Raw genomic sequence first — 19,482 nt, 5'->3', positions numbered from 1 at the left:
GAATAAGGACCTTCCTTAATTTAGGAGCCTAATGCCAGCTTGATCCTTTCTTCACACTGGTGATTCTGTGATGAGGCTGCTTGTGAGAGATGTGTTCTGAAATCCCACTGTGTGGTTAAGAATGTGACTTGAATGTCTCACATAGCACCAGTCCACTGGTGTGTCAGCACAGCAGATGTTTCTCATTTCTTTTCTGACTCTCTTCTCTGGCACAGTGAGCGGTGAGTGAGCTTTCTGATGGGTTTGGGGAAGCTGTAAATGGTAAGGGTTCAGATAAGCAGTTTGAAATTCCATAATAACATTTAGCTTTTTATTATAAGAGGGATTTTTCAAACAGACCAGGGAACTCGGAATACTTAAGTGTGTGCTTGTGCGAGGGAAAAAGTGAACATTTCCACAAGAGGTGGGAGATGTGGTTCCAAGTTCCCATGTTTAAATAAGGCACACGGTTCTCCCACACTACTGGCTGGGCTCTTGGGTGCCTGCCACAAGCTTCCCTCCCCCTTGCTTTCTGTGCTAGTTCCAATTCACAAGGCAAGCTAAGTAACACCTGCCAGCTTAGTAGCTAAACTTGATTTGAATACAAGGGTAGTCAGAAATGATGAAAGCTGCTGAAAGTAGTGGTTGATGAGCTGATTAGAGTTGGAGGATGCTATTCCAATAACATACTTGAACAAGCAAATGAAATGGGAAGACTCAACAGGAGAGTTTGAACTACTTTTATTGTCATAATCTGTAGAAAGCCACAACTAAAGGTTAGCCAGCATTTAAGTCCTCCAAAATGGGTTTGAAGTTCTTAGCTCTTGTGGTCCCTCTAGAGGACTTGGTGCATGGGATCAGCTAGATAAAAGCAAGCTAGATGTAGGCAAATGTCTAGAGATCAAGATGCACATGCTTGTGTGATAGGGAAGGTGCCTTAAGAAATAGTATGTTTCATGTATGAACACAGCATAGATGCAAGTGAACGTAAGGGTGGTTGACACAAGGGTAGGCCAAGGCCTCTGCTTCACATGTGGTCTCTATTTAGGGATCTGTTAATCTTGCTTATGGGCTCTCTTGTTAATGTTTTGAATGAGAATGTTTCTCCATGGACTAAGTTTACAGATACTAGAGTTCAGGGTAGTACTGAACTGCTAGTTCAATTTTCAGCACACTGTCCATGTGTCAACTTATGACTGTAAACTAACATAGTTTGTAATGCAGGTTAGGAAATAGAAACTGAGCTTGCAGGGCTCGAGGGGGGATGTACACGTGCATGCATGAACACGTACAGGCGCATGTGTGCATAAGCAGTGAAGGGTCATTGCAAAGTTAAAAAAACCCCGTGTTCAGAATGGGTTTTAGCCCAGACAGGGCCTCGTTTCAGCTCCTGAGGCCTCCGAGTGTTTCTGGCATTAAAAAAATACCAGGCTTGCCTCCTGTGTTGCAGAGGCAGGGAAGGGCTCGCCTTGGGGTCACAGAGGCCTGGTGCTGCCTTTGGCTCCTGACCTTAGAGGCACTTTGGGTTTTTGGACTATTACTGTTCAGTAATGCAGACCTGGTATTCTGGGCACTGGGTTTCCAGTGCATTTCCTTTCAGATCCAACATAACTTCCAAAGGGGAATATCTGACAGATTCTGACAGGCAGAGGGAAAATCTCCGCAGTTGAGATTTTAGAAAAACAAGTGCCAGGCAGATGAAGCATCAAGGAAGGAAACCATAAAAGTTTCCCTCCTGGTTTCTGTCCTTCCACCTGTGTTCAAAACAGCTCTACCTTTGCTAAATTACCTATTTTGAATTTGTGGAAGGTACCCACCTAAGTCAGCTCCAACCTGTGGCACAGGCTGAACACAAGAATATAAGAACACAAATGGCCCCCTCACCCAGCCAAACCCTCAAACTGTAGACCAGAAAGTGGTAATACAGAGTATGCACTCAATGCATTACTACATACTGTACAGTGGTCCACTGTGTTGGCCTTTTGCTTGCTATATGTGCTTGCAAGACTGAGAACTCAACCACAGGATAATTTCTTGTCACTGGCCAGTAAAAGCTGCAGGAGCTGTTGGGGAATTGTTACACACCAACCTAGAATAAATTAAAAAAAGAGTAAGACCAATTATGACTAAAACCTGCCCCCATGGAGGCGAAGTGAGTGGCTTAAACCAGGCACACTTAGCCTAGCACACCATGCCATACACCACACCTCTTGGTGGTCTGGCCATGTGACACAGAGGTTTGGGTTGTGGGCAACTACCGTCCCCTCAGGGCCTGATGCTCTCAGTTGCAGACAAGCCTTTTGGGATGGGCAGGAACAGCTGCTCAGGACCAGGCCAGGCATGTAACTGTCATTGTACCCCCTGCCCCATGCCTGTTTCTTTCTCCTTCCCTTTCCACTTCCCTCCTTCTCTTCACCACTTCCCTTGGAGGAACAGTAGTTTAAGACTTACTGATTTTAGAGTTGTGGGCACTACTGCTACAATGGTTTTGTTCATAACATGCCAGCTTTGCCAGACCAGGCAAGGCTAGACTGCACAGTTAACCGGCTTCACAATGCATCATTGCTTTGTCCCCTTCAGTAGGCTACAGGTGACAAGAAAGCATTAACAGATCTGCTGCTTTTTGTGCACTGAGACAGTGCCAGCACCTCTGAAGAAAAGCTGCTCACACTGCAGCATATGCTGGAGCATGCAGCGACGGAAACAGCATTCAGCAAACAGGCCACAAGGAGATAAATTTTCAAAGTTGAGCTAAGCTTTAGTTATTTATTCTAGCTTAAGGAGGGGATGGCCTGACTTCCATTTTTTTTCAGTCTATTAAAGAGCTTGTACCACTGCTGTGGGTTTTTTGGGCTGGTTTGGTTTTTTTTGGCTGCTGACATTCTTTATTGCATCCCAAACACTGTAAGGCTAAACAGGCCAAATGCCTAGGGAGAAACACAGAGCCCATGGGGACAAAAGGGTAAAAGCCAGATAGGAGTCTTGCATGTATAGATCTGTGTCTGGTTTTGACACACTTCTCACAGAATTTATCAGGTGGGAAGGGGAAAGAATGATCATGTAGTTAAGTTTGAGACCTTGAGCAGGGAAAGGTTCATGAACTTGGTTCTTAGTTTCTGACAACCCTTTCTATTATAGAGATTTGATTTTTCCCCAACCTTCGGCTCATGGGAGACAGTTAAGCTTTGTACTGTAGAAAACTAATAATTGTTAATACACAATGTCATTACAGCAGCATCTTGTACTTTTACATTCACATTTTCAAAGTACAGCTAGATTCTTTTTTGCACTTGAAAACGTGGCGTGTGGAAGCTCAGACAAATGTGACACATTTTCTGCTAGTGAAGAAGTCACTGACGTTACTGTTTTTAGCACACCAGAAGACTGGTCTAATACAAGAAATTTATTCCCCAATATTAAAAACAGGAGATGAAGGATTAATGAACATACAAGAGGCAGATTGTGATGGCAGCTTATATAGGTTGTCCCCACCCAAAAAATGCAGCATTTTCATTCTTTAAAACACAGCATGAGAAATTTAATTGTACCCTTTTTATTTCAAATGCAGGATAATTCCCTGAGTAAGCAGCATTTTACTTAAAACTTTTCAAGAACTTACTTAAAATAAATCTGAGGAACAAGTTCGCACAGCTGACGGTGAGCTGGAGACGGCATGTTCCTTGGCCCAGGGAAGCAGAGGTCTGGCAGAGTTCTTTAAGTGGGCATTGTCAAAGCTTCAACACTGCACTGTCACCAGCCTCGTTCAGTACAGCAGTCTCCCCCACACCTACATCTCCTCTCCGACTGACCTCTGGGTTTTGAATTACTCTTTGACTACTCTGCCATGAAAGGGATTTTTCATATTTGGTCTTAAAAAGTAATCCATGACCTGAAGAAGCAAGAATGGGGAAAAACAAATCTGAAATGAGATGACTGCACTGGCAAACAGAACAGCTCATTCCTTACAGCTGCACCAAATGGGTTCTCACAGTGGACACTATGCATCCCAAGGCTGTAGATTTTAACACTAACAGCTCCTCCCCTCCTCATCCCCCCCCCGAAAAAAAAACAAGTTTAAAGCAATGAACATACGTGGGAGATGGGACGTCTGCTCAGTGACTTGAAGGAGGCTGCACTTACCTGGGCAGTCTGCTGTTGCTTTGAATGCACTTTTCTTACAGCAGCCTCGGCACATGTTAAACACACATTTATTGCCCTGGGGTGGGGAATAAAGAAGCTAGCATCAGTCAAAATAAAATTATTAGTGTTTACTACAATAAGCAACAACAATACAGCTCTGCTCATTCAGACCTTGGAAAAATATCATGAACTTGTGTATTAGGCAGCCACACCTCAGTCTAATGAAGATGACAGAGCTGATGTTATATGGGGGGGGGAGCCCCAGCTATCAACTGTACATAGAGAACAAAAACCAAAACAAAAAAAAAATACCCCAAACCAAGACAAACAGAAAAAAATTCAGATTCAACTTCTGCAGCGTCTGTAACATGCTGGGCAGCCTGAGCTGCACAACACAAGCAGGTAAGTGCTGTCAGTGCTTTGGAAAAGCACTGTGACATTTGTTGCATGTGAGCTTGTTGTAGTTCATTCCAAAGTAGATGTGAAGCATGGTGCCCGACATGCTTGCTACCATCTATAGCTATGCCTAAAGTAAATGTTACCACAGGAATTATTTCCCTACTTGCAGCTTAAAAATGTACCTGAGTATATATTAAAATGGAATGTATGACCCTTAGGGGATAGCAGCAGTTGAGTCTTGGGAAGCTGACACTTGCATTTAGCAATCTATCTGGGAGGCTACAATGCTTTGGTTCACACTTTATTTTGTTCTCCCCCAGTTCCATGACACAGCTTAGAAACACATGATCTTGGGGAGGGAAATAAAACAGGCCCAGTCACAAGATTTCAAGGTCTGTCGGCATCACTACAGTGATGCAAGAGCAAAACAAAAGTGAGATTAAGCCCAGCTTCAGAGAGGTCTGTTGACGCACCAAGCAGTGTCACCTGGATTAGCAATGAAATAGGGTGGCTTATGAAAGCAGGCCAGATGAGTGCTCAGTGTTCTCCCAACAATGAACACAGCACAAAATACACTGTCTCCTGTAGTTGCAGCTCCAAACTGAGCCCTAGCTGCTGGTTTTAAGGTACTACAGCTGTTACAAAAGGGAACAACACCACATGCTGTAATGCTACTTTTTGGAAAGGAAGACAACACATTTTTGGAAAGGAAGACAAATGATCTCAAAGACCCTACGTATGGTAGTGGTTTTTGTGCAGCACCTTTACCTCTGCTTATGGTTAATAGTTAAGAGACTTTTGCCCAAGTATGAACTGACTTTTTTCCCCTATGTATCAGCAGGACTTGGTACGTGTGTGCTACTCAACACTGTCATGCACCTACCTCAGGACTCAGAATCCCAGAATAGTTTGGGTTGGAAGGCACCTTTAAAAGTCATCTGTTCCAACCACCCTGCAGTGAGCAGGGACATCTTTCTCTAGATCAGGTTGCTCAGAGCCCCATCCAACCTGACCCTTCCTGGAATGGGCCATACACCACCTCTATGGGCAACTTGTGCCAGTGTTTCTCCACCCTCATGGTAAAAAGTTACTTTCATATATCTAGTGTGAGTCTGCCCTCTTTTAGTGTAAAACCATGAACTCTTGTTCTATTGTAACAGGCCCTACTAAAAAGCCTGTCACCACCTTTCTTATAAGTCTCCTTTCAGTACTGAAAGGTTACAATAAGGTCTCCCCAAAGTCTCCTCTTCTCCAGGCTGAACAACCCCAACTCTCTCAGGCTTTCTGCATAGAGAGGTGCTCCAATCCTCTGACCACTTTTGTAGGCCCCCTCTAGGCTTGCTGCAACAAGTCCATGTCTTTCCTGTGCTGAGGACTCCAGATCTGGATGCAGTACTTCAGGTGAAGCCTTGCTAGAGCAGAGCAGAGGGGCAGAATCACCTCCCTTGACCTGCTGGCCATGTGCCTCTGGATGCAGCCCAAGATACGATTTGCCTTCTGGGCTGCAAGTGCTTATGAGTGCCTGCTCATGTTCAGCTTTTCATCCACCAGCACCCCCAAGTCCTTCTCCTCAGGGCTGCTCCTAATCCCCTCAGCCCCAGCCCAGGTGCAGGAACTTGCATTTGGCCGTGTTGAACTTCACGACGTTCACATAGGCCCAGTTCTCGAGTTTGTCCAGGTCCCTCTGGAGGGCATCCCTTCCCTCACGAGTGTCAACCGTACCACTCAGCTTCATGTCATCTGCAAACTTGCTGAGGGCGCCCTCTATCCCACAGTCTTAGTCACTGTTGAAGACATTAGACAGTACTGGTCCCAGTGTGGACTCCTGCGGGATGCCGCTCATCACTGTTCTTCATTTGGACATTGAGCCATTGACCACTTCATGGTCATTTAATTTCCATTTAACAGAAACGCTCTAATGGACCACTGGCATTGACTTACCTTAGGGTTTCCACATTGATCACATTTTGCATATTTGGCTAGAAAAAGAGAGAGGATTTCAGCAATGGTATTTTTATGTGGAAGAAAGTAAACCAACCCAAACAAAGCAGCATCAGCTTGGCACTTCTCTAGCGAGAGAGACTTTTTAAAATTAAAATACAGTACCTCAAAGAACAGTGCAAAGGTCAAGGACTTTTTAAGTGCCTCTAAACTAAATCCAAACATGGAAAATTCTAATTCTCAAGTGTAAGAAAGGAGGACAACTGCTTGAAATGCACAGGCAATTTCAAATATTAATGACAGCTAAAATTCAGTTTGTAAAAGCATTCTGATCTTAAAAAGATGATTATAGTGGATCAGTGACCTACTTCTTTAATCCTAGTTTTCTTTAGTAATGAACATAAACTGAATCACATTGCCTACTACTGAAATTTCCCAGTAATCCTCCCTGTTTTAAGAAATTTCTACCTACATGAACAAAGAAAATAAACAGTGGCTGTTTATGTCAAATGGGATATCAGCACCTTTCCAAGCATTAATCCAATAAATGGAACTTACGTTTTAAAGATGGATCAAAGCTTTTATTTGGATTTCTCAACTTCTTTTTTTGTTTATTCTTTGACAGAAGCTCAGCATTTCCATCTTCCTCCTCTTCCAAAGCACGTTTTCCTCGCACACCTTTTTCACTGGCTCCATTCTCCTTGCATCTCTCCTTTGGCCTGAAACAGTGAATATCATCGTAAATTGGCTGTAGTGAACAAGCAGGTGATCCCCAGATACTGTTCTGGTTTACTGAAATCTGGGTAAACTCTAAACTTTTCTATTAGGCTGAGAAAGTTGGGGCTGCTCAGCCTAGAGAAGAGAAGGCTGTGTGGAGACCTCATAGCAGCAGGGACTCTTCGTTAGGGACTGTAGTGATAGGACAAGGGGTAACAGGTTCAAACTTAAAAGGGGAAGTTTAGATTGGATATAAGGAAGAAATTCTTTCCTGTTAGGGTGGTGAGGCACTGGAATGGGTTGTCCAGGGAAGTAGTGAATGCTCCATCCATGGCAGTGTTCAAGGCCAGGTTGGACAGAGCCTTCCGTGACATGGTTTAGTGTGAGGTGTCCCTGCCCATGGCAGGGGGGTTTTGAACTAGATGATCTTAAGGTCCTTTCCAACCCTAGCTATTCCATGATTCTATGATTACAGTGAAATTACAGGGAAGTGTCACTGCCCATAGAAGTGGAATAGAAAAAGTGAACTTTTTTGTTATCATTGGCTATTAGTAACAGACACACTGTCTTCAGACCAGTTTTCACAACAGAAAGGGAATAAGTTATCTGAAAAGTCTGTCCATACAACACAAGCATCCTTTATAGAATACAATTTAGTTCTCATCTTTGCTACCCTGGCAGTTATCAGCAACATCCATGTTACATATAATGATAAAGTACTGTCAGGTAGCGTATTTGTTGTTCATCAGGTTCTCTTTCTGTTCTGCAGAGGAATTACTGGTTTTCACTTTTCAGAGAGAGAGAAATCTGAGAAGGCTCTAAAGGAGAAGATGAATGCAATGAGCAATATCCCCATGAACAAAGCAATAATCCAGAAAAAAAGAAATGAGAACAAAACCAATCCAAAGTCTTCATTTATTTTCAAATTAATATAAGCTCCTAGAACAGATTTGGGTGGCCCTGTACTGATAGGATAGGTGGGAAAGGCCTATTGGTCTCTGTCCATGTTAAAATAACTAACTTACCCAGGCCTGATGTATGGCTGACAGATCCAGTGGAAGAAAGGCAACCCTTCTTTTGGCTTTTCTCCTTCTTTCTGATTAGCTATTTCTTCCTGCAGTATAGAGTTACAGTCAGTCTTCCTGAAGTTCTCAGGCAACACTCTTAAATAATACTTCAAACTTCAGGAAACCACAAATTGGAATTTCAAGTGACAGTTACTGACAGTCAAATATAGGCAAAAAACTTCTACTAAGAGAGATTAATTGGAGCAGATTTGTAACTCTTAAATCCTGTGTAAAACTGTTCAGACTTCGGGGGCTGCTACTGTAGTAAACTACCAACATCAAGGTTGGTAAGCCACAAAGTTTCAATGAAGTGTCATACAGTTGATGTCTGTTAGTCATACATGGTAAGTTCCCACCAAGTGCAGACAGTGTTGTTCTGGGAGATTAGGACCCATCTTAGTACCTGGCATCGTAGTTTCAGCTCCCTGTTGACATCTACAATGCCCTCTAGAGTCTTCACTTTTGCTAATTCTTCACGCAGTTGCTGGTAAACTTGAAGCCTGAGGCAAATCCCAAACATCAAGTCATTTTATTCATTATTTCTACACTGAGATCAACTGAAAATATATTTATAAAAGCTTTTCACAGATTTCTCTTGCTGCACTTGCCTTTGGTAGAAGCTTATCTTCTTTCTTGTAAGTCCACAGAAAACCACACCTACCCACTTTTTTTCAAATAAATACTTGGCACACAACCAAGGTACTTTGAGATAAGCTAACATGAATACACAGTGCATCAGCCACTCCTCAGTAACTACCCATGGCCATGCTCTTACTCCACAACAAATGCAAGACAACTTGCCTCACACTGAACAAGGAGTTAGTTAACTCGTGTTCGCCACAAAGTGCATATGTGTATCTGGGCAATTACCACATGGCAGTTGAAATACTGTGAGCTCACACCCTAGTTATCTTGTGGTAACTTGTTCATTCCCCATGCCCTGTTTTCCAGATATGCAGTGAAGAGTAAAGGCCTCAGCCCACATTCCGTCCAGCCAGGTCCAGGAAACAAAACCTTGCAGCATACTCATTCTGGCCAAACAAAATCTTGTCTACAAAACCCAGACACTTGCTAAGCAAGATAAGCCCTGAAAACATGAAGAGTTCTCTGGAGATACTCACGTGTGATGCCAGAGCTTGAAGAGATGAGCCCTAACATAAGACAATGGACAAGGGTACTTCTGCACTATCTCCAGATACTCCTCAGCCATCTCCCACACCAATGGGTTTCGGCCCTCAAACAAAGCTGGGTTATGGAGATTACCTTCTACGGAATGAAAAGAAATACTCAAACTTCCATTTCAGGATTGAAACAGAAAATAAAAACCAGGCTCTGGAGCTTGATCAGCTCTGTTGTGATTCCACCAGCCAGACAGAGACACATCACCCATGTACTCACAGAGGAACACAGGGTACATAAAACTCTAGTCTGACCTCAGGATACTACATTTGACTATACAGTTCTTAACTGAGCCAAATAGCTCATATCTAACTAAAGTACATTTTACAGAAAGGCATCCAATCTTAACATAAAGACAGTAAAAAAAATTGACAAATAGAAAAATCACTGTTTTTGTTGCCCAGTTGTTAAATACTTGGACAGTGGATGTCCTGTCTTATGTCTGTCTTAACATTCATTTGGCCTAAGTTTACAGATACTGCTTCTCACTATGCTTTTCTCTGTTAGCTTCAAAAGCTTTTGTATTTTCTAAGAATAAGATTCTACAACCTCCCAGAAAATATTTCATTGATCTAACTGTGCAAGTGATTGGAAGCTTTCTCTGTTTCTGTCCTAGCTCTCCCTGTAGGAAGCTACGCCAGTTCTTTCTTGTCCCAACCCAACATGAAACATCTACAGGAATATTAATCAGTGGATGCATGCCCTGCATCAAGATCCATTCAAAAACTGTTGCTTTGATTAACAGATGTCATGAAAATATTCCAGGACAACAGGAGTCCCATACGCCTTTGTCAAGTAATTAGATTTGAGCTGTCCACTCAATGGTACTAGAAGTCCAACATAACAATTCTTACATAATCTTAAGTGATTCCTGGTCCTGGTAAGACATGGCCACTCTAAGAAGAGGGAGAATGGCCACTCAGCTTTCAATCAAAGCTGTTCACTAAGTCAGTCTGACATAAGCTCTTAATGAATGTATATGGGGCTGCTAAGAGAGTAAGAAATAGTTTGTATTTTCACCTGAGTAAAAATTCATTTTATTTACCTGCACTCATGACACCATGCACTCCTGTTTTACGGATACATTCTTCAACATCACTGAGACACTGGATGTTTCCATTTGCAAATACAGGAATGCTTACAGCTTTTCTATATCAGTGAATAAAACAGATGCATAAAATTGAGAATTAGAGTCAACCCAGAAATTCTACTGCTGTCACACATAAACTTGTTTGCTCTTTAATCCACTTAAAATCTACCTTCATCATCTGTTAGCAGAATTCCAGCGAGACGAGCACTGCTCACTGACCTGACAGCCTGAATGTGCTCCCAGGACGCCACGCCAGCAAGCGGTCCCTTCTGTTCTTTAGTACGGCCATGCACAGTCAGCAGCTAGAAAACAAAGTTACATCTACTTTTCATGTGCATGAACCACTGGACAAACCAACTGACAAAAATTTCCTTTCACGCCATACACTTCACGGATGCCACTGAATTCCCACTGCTCTTTCAACAGCACAACGACTCTGGTATCACAGAAAGGCATCAGCAGCTCACCTACCATGGCATGGTCTTGGGCTTCTTTCAGATTGCTATTCCACAGCATGACAAGATCATATCTTGGGAGGGCCTACAGATTTCCTCCTCTACTGGCTCCTATTTGTGATTCACTTTGGAATTTGTGGTTTATTGATCTGGCTTGCTCCTCAGCAGAAGGTCTGAACACTGTCAGTACTTGCTCTAACCACAGCATCTCTTCCTATTTGAGTTAACTCCTAGAAAGCTGCCTATTTTCTCACTAGTGGCAGTCATTTTTGATACTAGGTTTTTATTATAGCTCTGTGGACTTCATGCACTCACACTGCCTCCTGCAGCAGACTGAGATGCTCAGCCACAGTGAAGGATGCCACCCTGTGCAGTGATTATAAGAGAGACTCTGAAATCATGATGTCTTCTGCATCACACTATTGGCCTGCTGCCTACAACTGCGAATATATAAAGTCTCTCTGCATCCCATTTTTCCTCTTTGTAAAATGATGCAGCCTATTCATCTCCACTGTAATCCAAGATCCGGTCACCAGATGCTTTACAAAGAGACGTGTGTCCAATGCAAGAGTACAGGGAGCAGCTGCCACCTTACCTGGCATCCAGCCTTCTCCAGCATCTGTGCATACTTCACTGTCTTGTCAATTTCTGGGAAAACGCGGATTTTACATGTGATGGGAACAGAGAGCTTCTCATTTGCCAGTAAAACTGGGGAAGATTGAAAAGACACGTAAGTGGGCTGCACAATGCTATGAAAAGTGCATATCCTCAAGATACTAGGTGTGGTATGTAAAAAGCCTCAAAAGTTAATGCTAGGCAGTTCTCACAGCTTAAACAATCAGCAGTGTCCTCTGCAATCCTTACTGCACATGTTAATCAAGTAATAGTAAAACATGAAGCACAAAATCTGCATTCTAACAAAAAGGCATAAAATAGTCAACGTTTAATAGTCCTAATGCTTCCACCACATCAAACCTTCACTTTCAAGGACCATCCCCTCAAATCTTCATCATTGGTACAGGTTTACTGTAATCACAGGCTGTTGTACTCCTCCTACTCTGCCAACAACATTAATACTCTCTTGTCCACCTTTTCTACAAGAGATGCTTTGCTTCTTTCTAAATCTTCACATAAACAGTCATGACAAGTAGAGTCTTGTCCATGGCCAAAAGAGGCTTATCAACTGAATTTGACAACTGTGGACCCAGTTTAATAGTAAATGTAGGTTACACAATCAGGATGAAATCTAGAACATTTTAAACTCCCATAGTGTTTACACAGTGCATGAAATTGGAAAACTACTGAAAAGATTGCTAACAAAACCAACAGAAAAAACACTGAGCAATGGCATGCTTGAAATTCTCTTTACTTCCAGAGCTTGGATGTATAATATAGCCACCTGCTGTATTCTAACTCAAATCCTAGGAGCCCTATTGATAGGTACTTTCTATCACCCTTTCAAATGAACACTTAAGGTGTATACAGGCGTAAGCAGAAAAGAGTACTCCATCATATTAGAAAAGGATGGGGGAGAAGGAGGAAGAGGAAGCTCTGACTACCTTTTATACAACAGTCTAATAAGACAACTCTCTTACTACACAGCCTGGATTTTCACCCAACCAGATGACCTGGGTTCTCTTCTCACCTTGAGGCCGTTCTGATTTGTACCTTTTACTTCTAAGAAAGGTGCCCTAACTGCACATTACATGCTGGGCAGAAAATCACCGTCTAGCTTTCCAGGGTCTCAGCAGTCTCTGTGCCAAACATCATTCAAGATTCCCTGGACCACGCAAACAGAAGTATTCTAATTTCACGGAACTCATAAACTTGCTCTGAAGTGGAGTGAAAGCACATTCTCAGCTATACTCAGTGACCAAAACCTTGCTTTTTAAATCAATTCTGAATGTATTAAAGAGAACAGAAAAACCCCAATACTGTTCACAACTGCTACCAGTAGTCTGAAAGCGACCTACACAAATTAGAAGAGAAGCATAACTTGTTATAGTGCAGACAGAAAGGTATGCTGAGTTGATCAGAAAAGGGCAGCTGTGGCTTCAAGTAGGAGAACTCCTGGCTCCTGAGAACTTCAAAGTGAAAAAGTAAGACACTGGGAGTTCTGCTGTTTCACAGAATCCCAGATTGGTTTGGGTTGGAAGGGACCTTAAAAATCATCTGTTTCCAACCCCCGGCCACAGGCAGGGACCCCTTCCACTAGACCAGGTTGCTCCAAGCCCCTGTGTCCAACCTGGCCTTGAACACTGCCAGGGATGGGGCAGCCACAGCTTCCCTGGGCATCCTGTGCCAGTGCCTCAGCACCCTCACAGGGAAGAATTTCTAGACTCTAGAAGAAGTCTGTAAAGAATTTCCAACTGTAGTTTCTAGAGCTGGAGAGACATTAAGCCATCATCAGACTGGGGATTTATTGACTAACTTTCACCTAAAGTGTTTCAGGTACTAAAGTCTTTTAGCAGATCTAGAATAAGTCTGTAGTGGGATACTATAAAGAATTCTGAGGGTGCCACTGGAATACAGTAAGAAAGAAAGAAGATATGAAGATAGGCTGAGAAAGTTGGGGCTGTTCAGCCTGGAGAAGAGAAGGCTGCGTGGAGACCTCATAGCAGCCTTCCAGTATCTGAAGGGGGCCTATAGGGATGCTGGGGAGGGACTCTTCATTAGGGACTGGAGTGACAGGACAAGGGGTAATGGGTTAAAACTTAAAAGGGGAAGTTTAGATTGGATATAAGGAGGAAATTGTTTCCTGTTAGGGTGGTGAGTCACTGCAATAGGTTGCCCAGGGAAGTTGTGAATGCTCCATCCCTGGCAGTGTTCAAGACCAGGTTGGACGAGGCCTTGAGTGATGTGGTTTAGTGTGAGGAGTCCCTGCCCATGGCAGGGAGGTTGGAACTTGATGATCTTAAGGTCCTTTCCAACCCTGACTATTCTATGATTCTATGAAAAAAAAACACAAACCAAACCAACAAAACACAAACACAACCCTCCCCAAAGAAACATGCTGCACCTCCTTTCCCCCAAATCCATAAACCTCCTCTCAGTAATGAGTTCATCCTACTCCCTCTCAAAGTGAAGTCTCTGTAAAGTGAGGCCTCTTTAAAGACTTACTCATTCTCTGAAGAAGATCCCATTCCTCTTGCAGAAATGCTCCGTAGTGACCTATGATAAAATAACATAACAGACTTGTAGAGAAGACCAAGATTCATAAACTCACATACAAAGATCCAGACATTCATACGCCTCTGGAAACAGAGTTGCTCTGTCCTGCCCAAACTGGAAGAGGTGAGTCATTCTGTCCCCCATGCCACCCTAGATTTACAGGACAAACAATGAATCCCCACAACCTACTTCCACTGCTACTCCTTAAGGCTGTTGTGTTGACACCAGCAGCTCGAAGTCCAACTTTCAGGAGTTTATATCAGGTGTATAAAAATTCCCTTCAGGATAATACCCAATCAGATTGAAAGATCTATTTGCTCTGTACACCACTGATCACTTCCTATTAGTCTTTGAAAGACATTTTAGAAGAGGAATAAGCAGTTACTGAACAAATCTCTTCTCAGCATCCTAACTTTTTCAAAATTTTCAAACACTGGTTCTGGTTTTCAAACCAGCTATCTTTGCAATACCTCTTAGGGATCCGGTAGGTGTTATCCTTTTATATGCTAATGTGAATAAACTCCCTGCAAGTATCAAGGAAAGAGGGGACTTTACGTTCCTGCGTAACAATTTTAAATGCAGTGTTGCAAAATTGGTTTCATTTGGTCCTCTTGGTGTTTTACTAGCAACAGTCACATTTGAAACGTACCATTTCTCTATTTATGCAGGGTTCAGATTTGCACGTACCTCTCTTTGCAATCATTTGGGGGCAACCCAAATTTAGGTCTATGGCATCGCAATAATCCTGAGCCAACAGCGCTGCTTGGACAAACACTTCAGGGTCATTGGCACAGAACTGAGAAAGACAAAAAGAAGTGGAATAATTAGGCAACAGCTTTCTTGAAGTACTGACAACACATTATGACATAGTTATGAAGCAATCTACTTGCTACAGAAAACAGGCATAATATGCACAGTTAATAATAGCAAACACCATTTCCCAAAAAAAGAAAACCCACCACAGACAAAAACTGTGACACTCACCTGCCAAAGATCCTCAAACTTCAAATGAAAAACTGAGAAAGATGAGCATTCGAGAGGCAAAGAAATATTTATAGAATATTTGACATGTAATATCCACGAAAAAGATGGAACAACACTTAAGATCCCCTGTAGAACAAACAGCTATAGCATTTGATACATAAAGGTAGTGCAGAAGAAAAGAGTTACCTGTGGTGTCTCTGGGTCTTCAGACAATTCTTAGATACCGCTAAGTACCACTGCCTCTCAAATGAATTCACGTTTGTGTGGAATGTGAAATAGACACACTGGGCTGATAGTCAAATGCTCAGTCTTAAATATAATTAATATTGCATGTAAAACAGTGCAAAAATCAGTTTATTAAGAAAAAAACAGGTGAATTTGAAGCTGCTTTGTTGAACAGGACAGTAACAGACTATTATTCTCATTTTTGCTTTTAAACAGATTTTCTTAAATTCATTATTAACAAAAAACAATGCTATCACACCTTTAAATAACATGGATTTAAACTCAAACACATGTGCAGAAGATGTCACTTAAGTGCTACAGCATTATGTAAATTACGTAACTAAAACAAGAAAAGGCATTTCCTTCTCGGAGATGTTTAAAACAGTAGAAAGCCTCCAACTATGCCACATCAGTGAGGATTTTTACACAGTAAAACCCACAACCCACAGGGCTGGCAGGGCTCAGACACAAATCTGCTTAATCTGGTTCCAAGAGTCTGTGACCAAAACCCAAACCTGCCCAGAAATATTGCAGAAATTGGTAAGGATTGCTGTACTGGGTCAAGCGAAGATCTAGTTAGCTCTGTGCCTTATGTCCAGTAGTGGCCAGTGGGACGAATAATGTAGCAAGCTCACAGTAACTCTTCAGGTAGGCTTCCCAGAACAGAGTTTACTGAGCTGAAGATCTGCGTTCAAAAGACTTAGAGCTTTCTAAGACTAGAAGTCTGCCACCTGTATTTTTCTGTGGCAAATGAAAGTACCTCTCTTAGAAAAAGGAGAATATACAAAGCTTTACTGAGACAGAACAAAGGTCCACCTCATCCTGCTCTGATAATGGTCAACAACAGATGAGTAGCAAACAGCAGAAACTGGTTCTTTGGAAGAAAACATCTTCTTTGGAAGCAGAAGTGGTGTTTGCTGCACCTAATGACCCTCAAGAGAGTTTTCATTTGCTTTCTAAACTCATGTAATCTTTCAGCATCCATTACATCCTGCGGTAATAATTTTCAAAGCTTATCACTACCTTTATTTAACAATTGTTTCCTATTCATCTTCAAGCCAGTCTTACTTTCACAGACTTCTCTTATCTCTCCCCTCAGACAGGGGAGACACTTTTCTTCCAGGGCAAAGAGTCCCCATTCATTTAACTGCTCCACATGTGGAAACCACACCATTCCTCTGCTCATGCTGGCTGTCCTTCCCTGCATTCAGCTCTGCAGCCCTCTCCTTCTTTGGGATGGAGTGGAGGGACATACCTGAACCTCACAAGGTACTCAAGAAGCAGAAGCAACACAAGCTTTAAAGTGTGTCTTATCTTCTTTTTTCTATAGCTATGTACAGAACTCATTGTTTCAGAGTACTACTCAAAAATTTGTGATCCTCCCTGAATGGTATCACGTCTGGAACAACCCTTGACTCTAGAAGACCAGCTGCAACGTATGTGTAAAGATGACATTTAGAGGACTGAAACCCTGGGAGAAGTCTAGTGCTCCAGGCCTCTGTGGTTAAGATACCAAATCCCCTTTGCTACACAAGGGATAAACAGAAAAACACACCATCATGAGCTAAGTACTGTTAGCAGTATTTAGGGGAAGAAAATGAGATTTCTGTCATCTCATAGAACCAGGTATATATATATATATATATATATAAACACATACAGGTAACAAGTGACTGGCGTGAACTCATGAGCATTTGGAAAACGTCTGGATTTGTGAACACAAACGCGGTGGATGACAACGGTGTATTTGGCAATGCCGACTTGCCTTCGTAGCGCTACCCAAGAGCGCACCGCAAGAACCCCGGGGAGCCATTCCCGGCAGTGCCTGCCGCCGCTCCGGCGCTGGGGCTGACCGGGCAGGCGCCGCCGCTCGGGGAGCGCGGCGGGCCGCCGGGTCGGACGCCAGTGGCAGCACTCACCTGCACGATAAGCGGACGGTCCTCGGGACAAGCCTCGTCGTAAAGGTTCTCGCGGCGGTAGTTAGCGTCCCTGAGGAAGACCTGGGCGTGCAGCATCGGCGTGTAGCAGAGCTGGGCGCCGTGGCGGCGGCTCAGCAGCCTCCAGGCCAGCTCGCTCTGGTCAACCATGGGCGCCACCACGTAGTGGGCGCTCCGCAGCGTCTCCCTCCAGAAGGCCTCCCCACGCAGCTTCGGCATTTCTCGCCCGCCCCCCGCCCGAGCGGCGCTGCGGCAGCCCCCCCTCCTCGCCGCCGCACCGGGGCTCGCAGCCGCCGCCTGGAGCCCGGAGGAGGGAGCGATCGCGGGTCCCTGTCAGGGCACGGCGCCGGCCGGACGGTGCCACCGCCATCTCGCTCCGGTCGGCTCCGCGGTGCAGCTGCGGCGGCGTCCCCTCCGGAAACCGCGGCGCTGCAAGGAGGGGCCGCCCGCTGAAGAGTCCAGGCAACGGCAGGGCCGGCGTGTGGGATGGGGAGGTCGCGCTACCATCTTCCATTGCCTTCACTTCCAGAGGCATAAACAACCCATTCTGATATCTTAAACACGCAGCCTAATTCTCCTTCACCCACCCCCATCTCTTAAGCAGCTGCTCCAGAATTTGTTTGGGGTTTAGCTTTTTTTTTTTTTTTTTCTTTTGGGCCGAGTTGCCGGCAATGGGCCTGATCTTCAGTGACAGTAAAGTAACTAGCTGCAGGAGGAAAATGCCTGCTTCCCTTATCACTGGTCTACCTTAAATGTTTTGGGTTTTACTTGACCTCCCCCTCAGCACTGGAAAACTTCTCTACTTGAGCAGTCTGGTAGTGCTGTTTAGTCACCAGTTCTTGCATGTTTTAGCTATTGTCTTTGGCAAGAGGCATATTTCTTTCTCCTCAGGGAAATGGTAGGATAGAAAAAAGAATAGCTTTCTTATTTTTCTTATTAAGGCTATATTGCAGATTTAAGGTATACTGCCCACGATTTCAGGGTAGCAATGTGTTTGTGAACCTATTAAGTTTACAGGGCCAACAGGGCATTGTGTTTCTCAGTCTCAAGATTAAGACCAGCCTGGTGTAGAGAAGCCTATGAGAAGCTAGCTGAAAAGGAGACTGAAAAGTGAGTAGGAGTTGACAACAGAAACTCCCACTTCAATTTCTTATAGAAGGGTAGTTGTTAAGGACTTGACTTCTGCCCTCATCTTCTCAAGGCAAGCAACTGTAGTTTTCAATTTTGCAGAATGTATGTTACCATTTGCCTATGCCTATCTGATGGACTAGTGAGAAACAAGCAGCAGTACCAGCACTAGTAAGGTTTTTATTTTTGGCACACTGTGTTCAGCAGCCAGTTGCAGAATGGGATACAGGGCAGCAGCTCATAGTTACAAAATTATGGGGGGATCAAACCCAAAACAACCTTCTGCTTTTCAAGTAACAACCAAAGCAACATTGAGACCATGTAGACTAAGTCCTTGAGGAACTTCTGTTACTAAACCAGTTATCTTCAAGCTTTGCTTAGATGAGACCATGAATCTTTATACAGAGCACTCATCCACCTCCTACGCCAATAGCTGGAACAGCATTAGTCCTTGCTCCCTCTCATTCAAGATTTGTTGAAACATTTTAGCACAGAACTATTGCAGTATGTCTGCTTGAAGTTTAATCACTCCTTTCTCTTTCCTCCTAGGTTGTCAATTGAACCAAGGCAAGTAGAAGTCTTTCAACATTGTTTTTGTTCAGGCTCACTACAACTGCCAGTAGTTAAATTAAAAACGAACCAACCAACCACATTTGTTTTGTTACATAGTATCCTATGCCACGATGTGCATGGGTAATATGCAGTAGACATAATGAAGTCCCAGAGCATGCACATATGCCCAGTTCACACAGCCACTCTTCAGTATTAGATTCTTTGTGGCTGTAAGGCACCTCACCCTCACACATTAGCCACTTCCCCTCCTTCTGTTACCTCCTAACACCTAGTCATACCTAATAACTTGACAGCATTTATACCCATTACGTAACACTCTCAGTGACCTTGAGGTAGATGCCATTAGTCCCATTTTACAAATGGGGAAACTGAGGCAGTAGCATTAATGGCTTGTTCAAAACCACAGTAGTGGAGTCAGGATTAGAATGTAGGAGTTTCCACTTCAATCTTGTGGGTGTGTGCAAAATCATGGCAACAAAAAGCCATGCTCCAGAATA

General features: G+C 43.4%; 1 protein-coding gene across 2 annotated transcripts; it reads right to left on the bottom strand.

Moving 5' to 3' along the window:
- Positions 1–1,769: 1,769 nt before the first annotated feature.
- On the bottom strand, positions 1,770–17,596 carry DUS1L (dihydrouridine synthase 1 like). Of its 2 annotated transcripts, XR_008971677.1 has the most exons (14): positions 17,267–17,596; positions 14,826–14,934; positions 14,088–14,138; positions 11,563–11,675; positions 10,732–10,814; positions 10,468–10,571; positions 9,365–9,509; positions 8,647–8,743; positions 8,202–8,290; positions 7,018–7,178; positions 6,460–6,497; positions 4,120–4,195; positions 3,599–3,868; positions 1,770–2,068 (listed from the first exon to the last, which is right to left on the bottom strand). XR_008971677.1 is itself a non-coding variant. In XM_057405382.1 (13 exons), exons 1-13 carry the CDS (start codon positions 17,501–17,503, stop codon positions 3,708–3,710), a joined length of 1,464 nt encoding a protein of 487 aa, XP_057261365.1. In that variant the 5' UTR covers positions 17,504–17,596; the 3' UTR covers positions 3,365–3,707. The 2 variants fall into 2 exon arrangements, 1 of the variants encoding a protein (XP_057261365.1); XM_057405382.1 differs by lacking the exon at positions 1,770–2,068 and having other exon boundaries at positions 3,365–3,868.
- Positions 17,597–19,482: the final 1,886 nt, after the last annotated feature.

This window comes from Pezoporus wallicus, unplaced genomic scaffold (genome assembly GCF_028554395.1).
Source record: "Pezoporus wallicus isolate ANWC-B61680 ecotype Strahan unplaced genomic scaffold, APGP_CSIRO_Pwel_v1 contig_7750, whole genome shotgun sequence".
Taxonomy (NCBI): Eukaryota; Metazoa; Chordata; class Aves; order Psittaciformes; family Psittacidae; genus Pezoporus; species Pezoporus wallicus.
Note: the sequence above shows the minus strand (reverse complement) of the source record. Positions and strands in the feature narration are given on the sequence as shown.

Coding starts and splice junctions, on each gene's coding strand:
- DUS1L (XM_057405382.1), bottom strand. CDS start 17,503: ATGCCGAAGCTGCGTGGGGAGGCCTTCTGGAGGGAGACGCTGCGGAGC. Junction 14,935..17,266: donor ACCGTCCGCTTATCGTGCAG/GTGAGTGCTGCC, acceptor TGTCTTTCTCAG/TTCTGTGCCAATGACCCTGA. Junction 7,179..8,201: donor CAGCCATACATCAGGCCTGG/GTAAGTTAGTTA, acceptor TCACTGTTTCAG/GCCAAAGGAGAGATGCAAGG.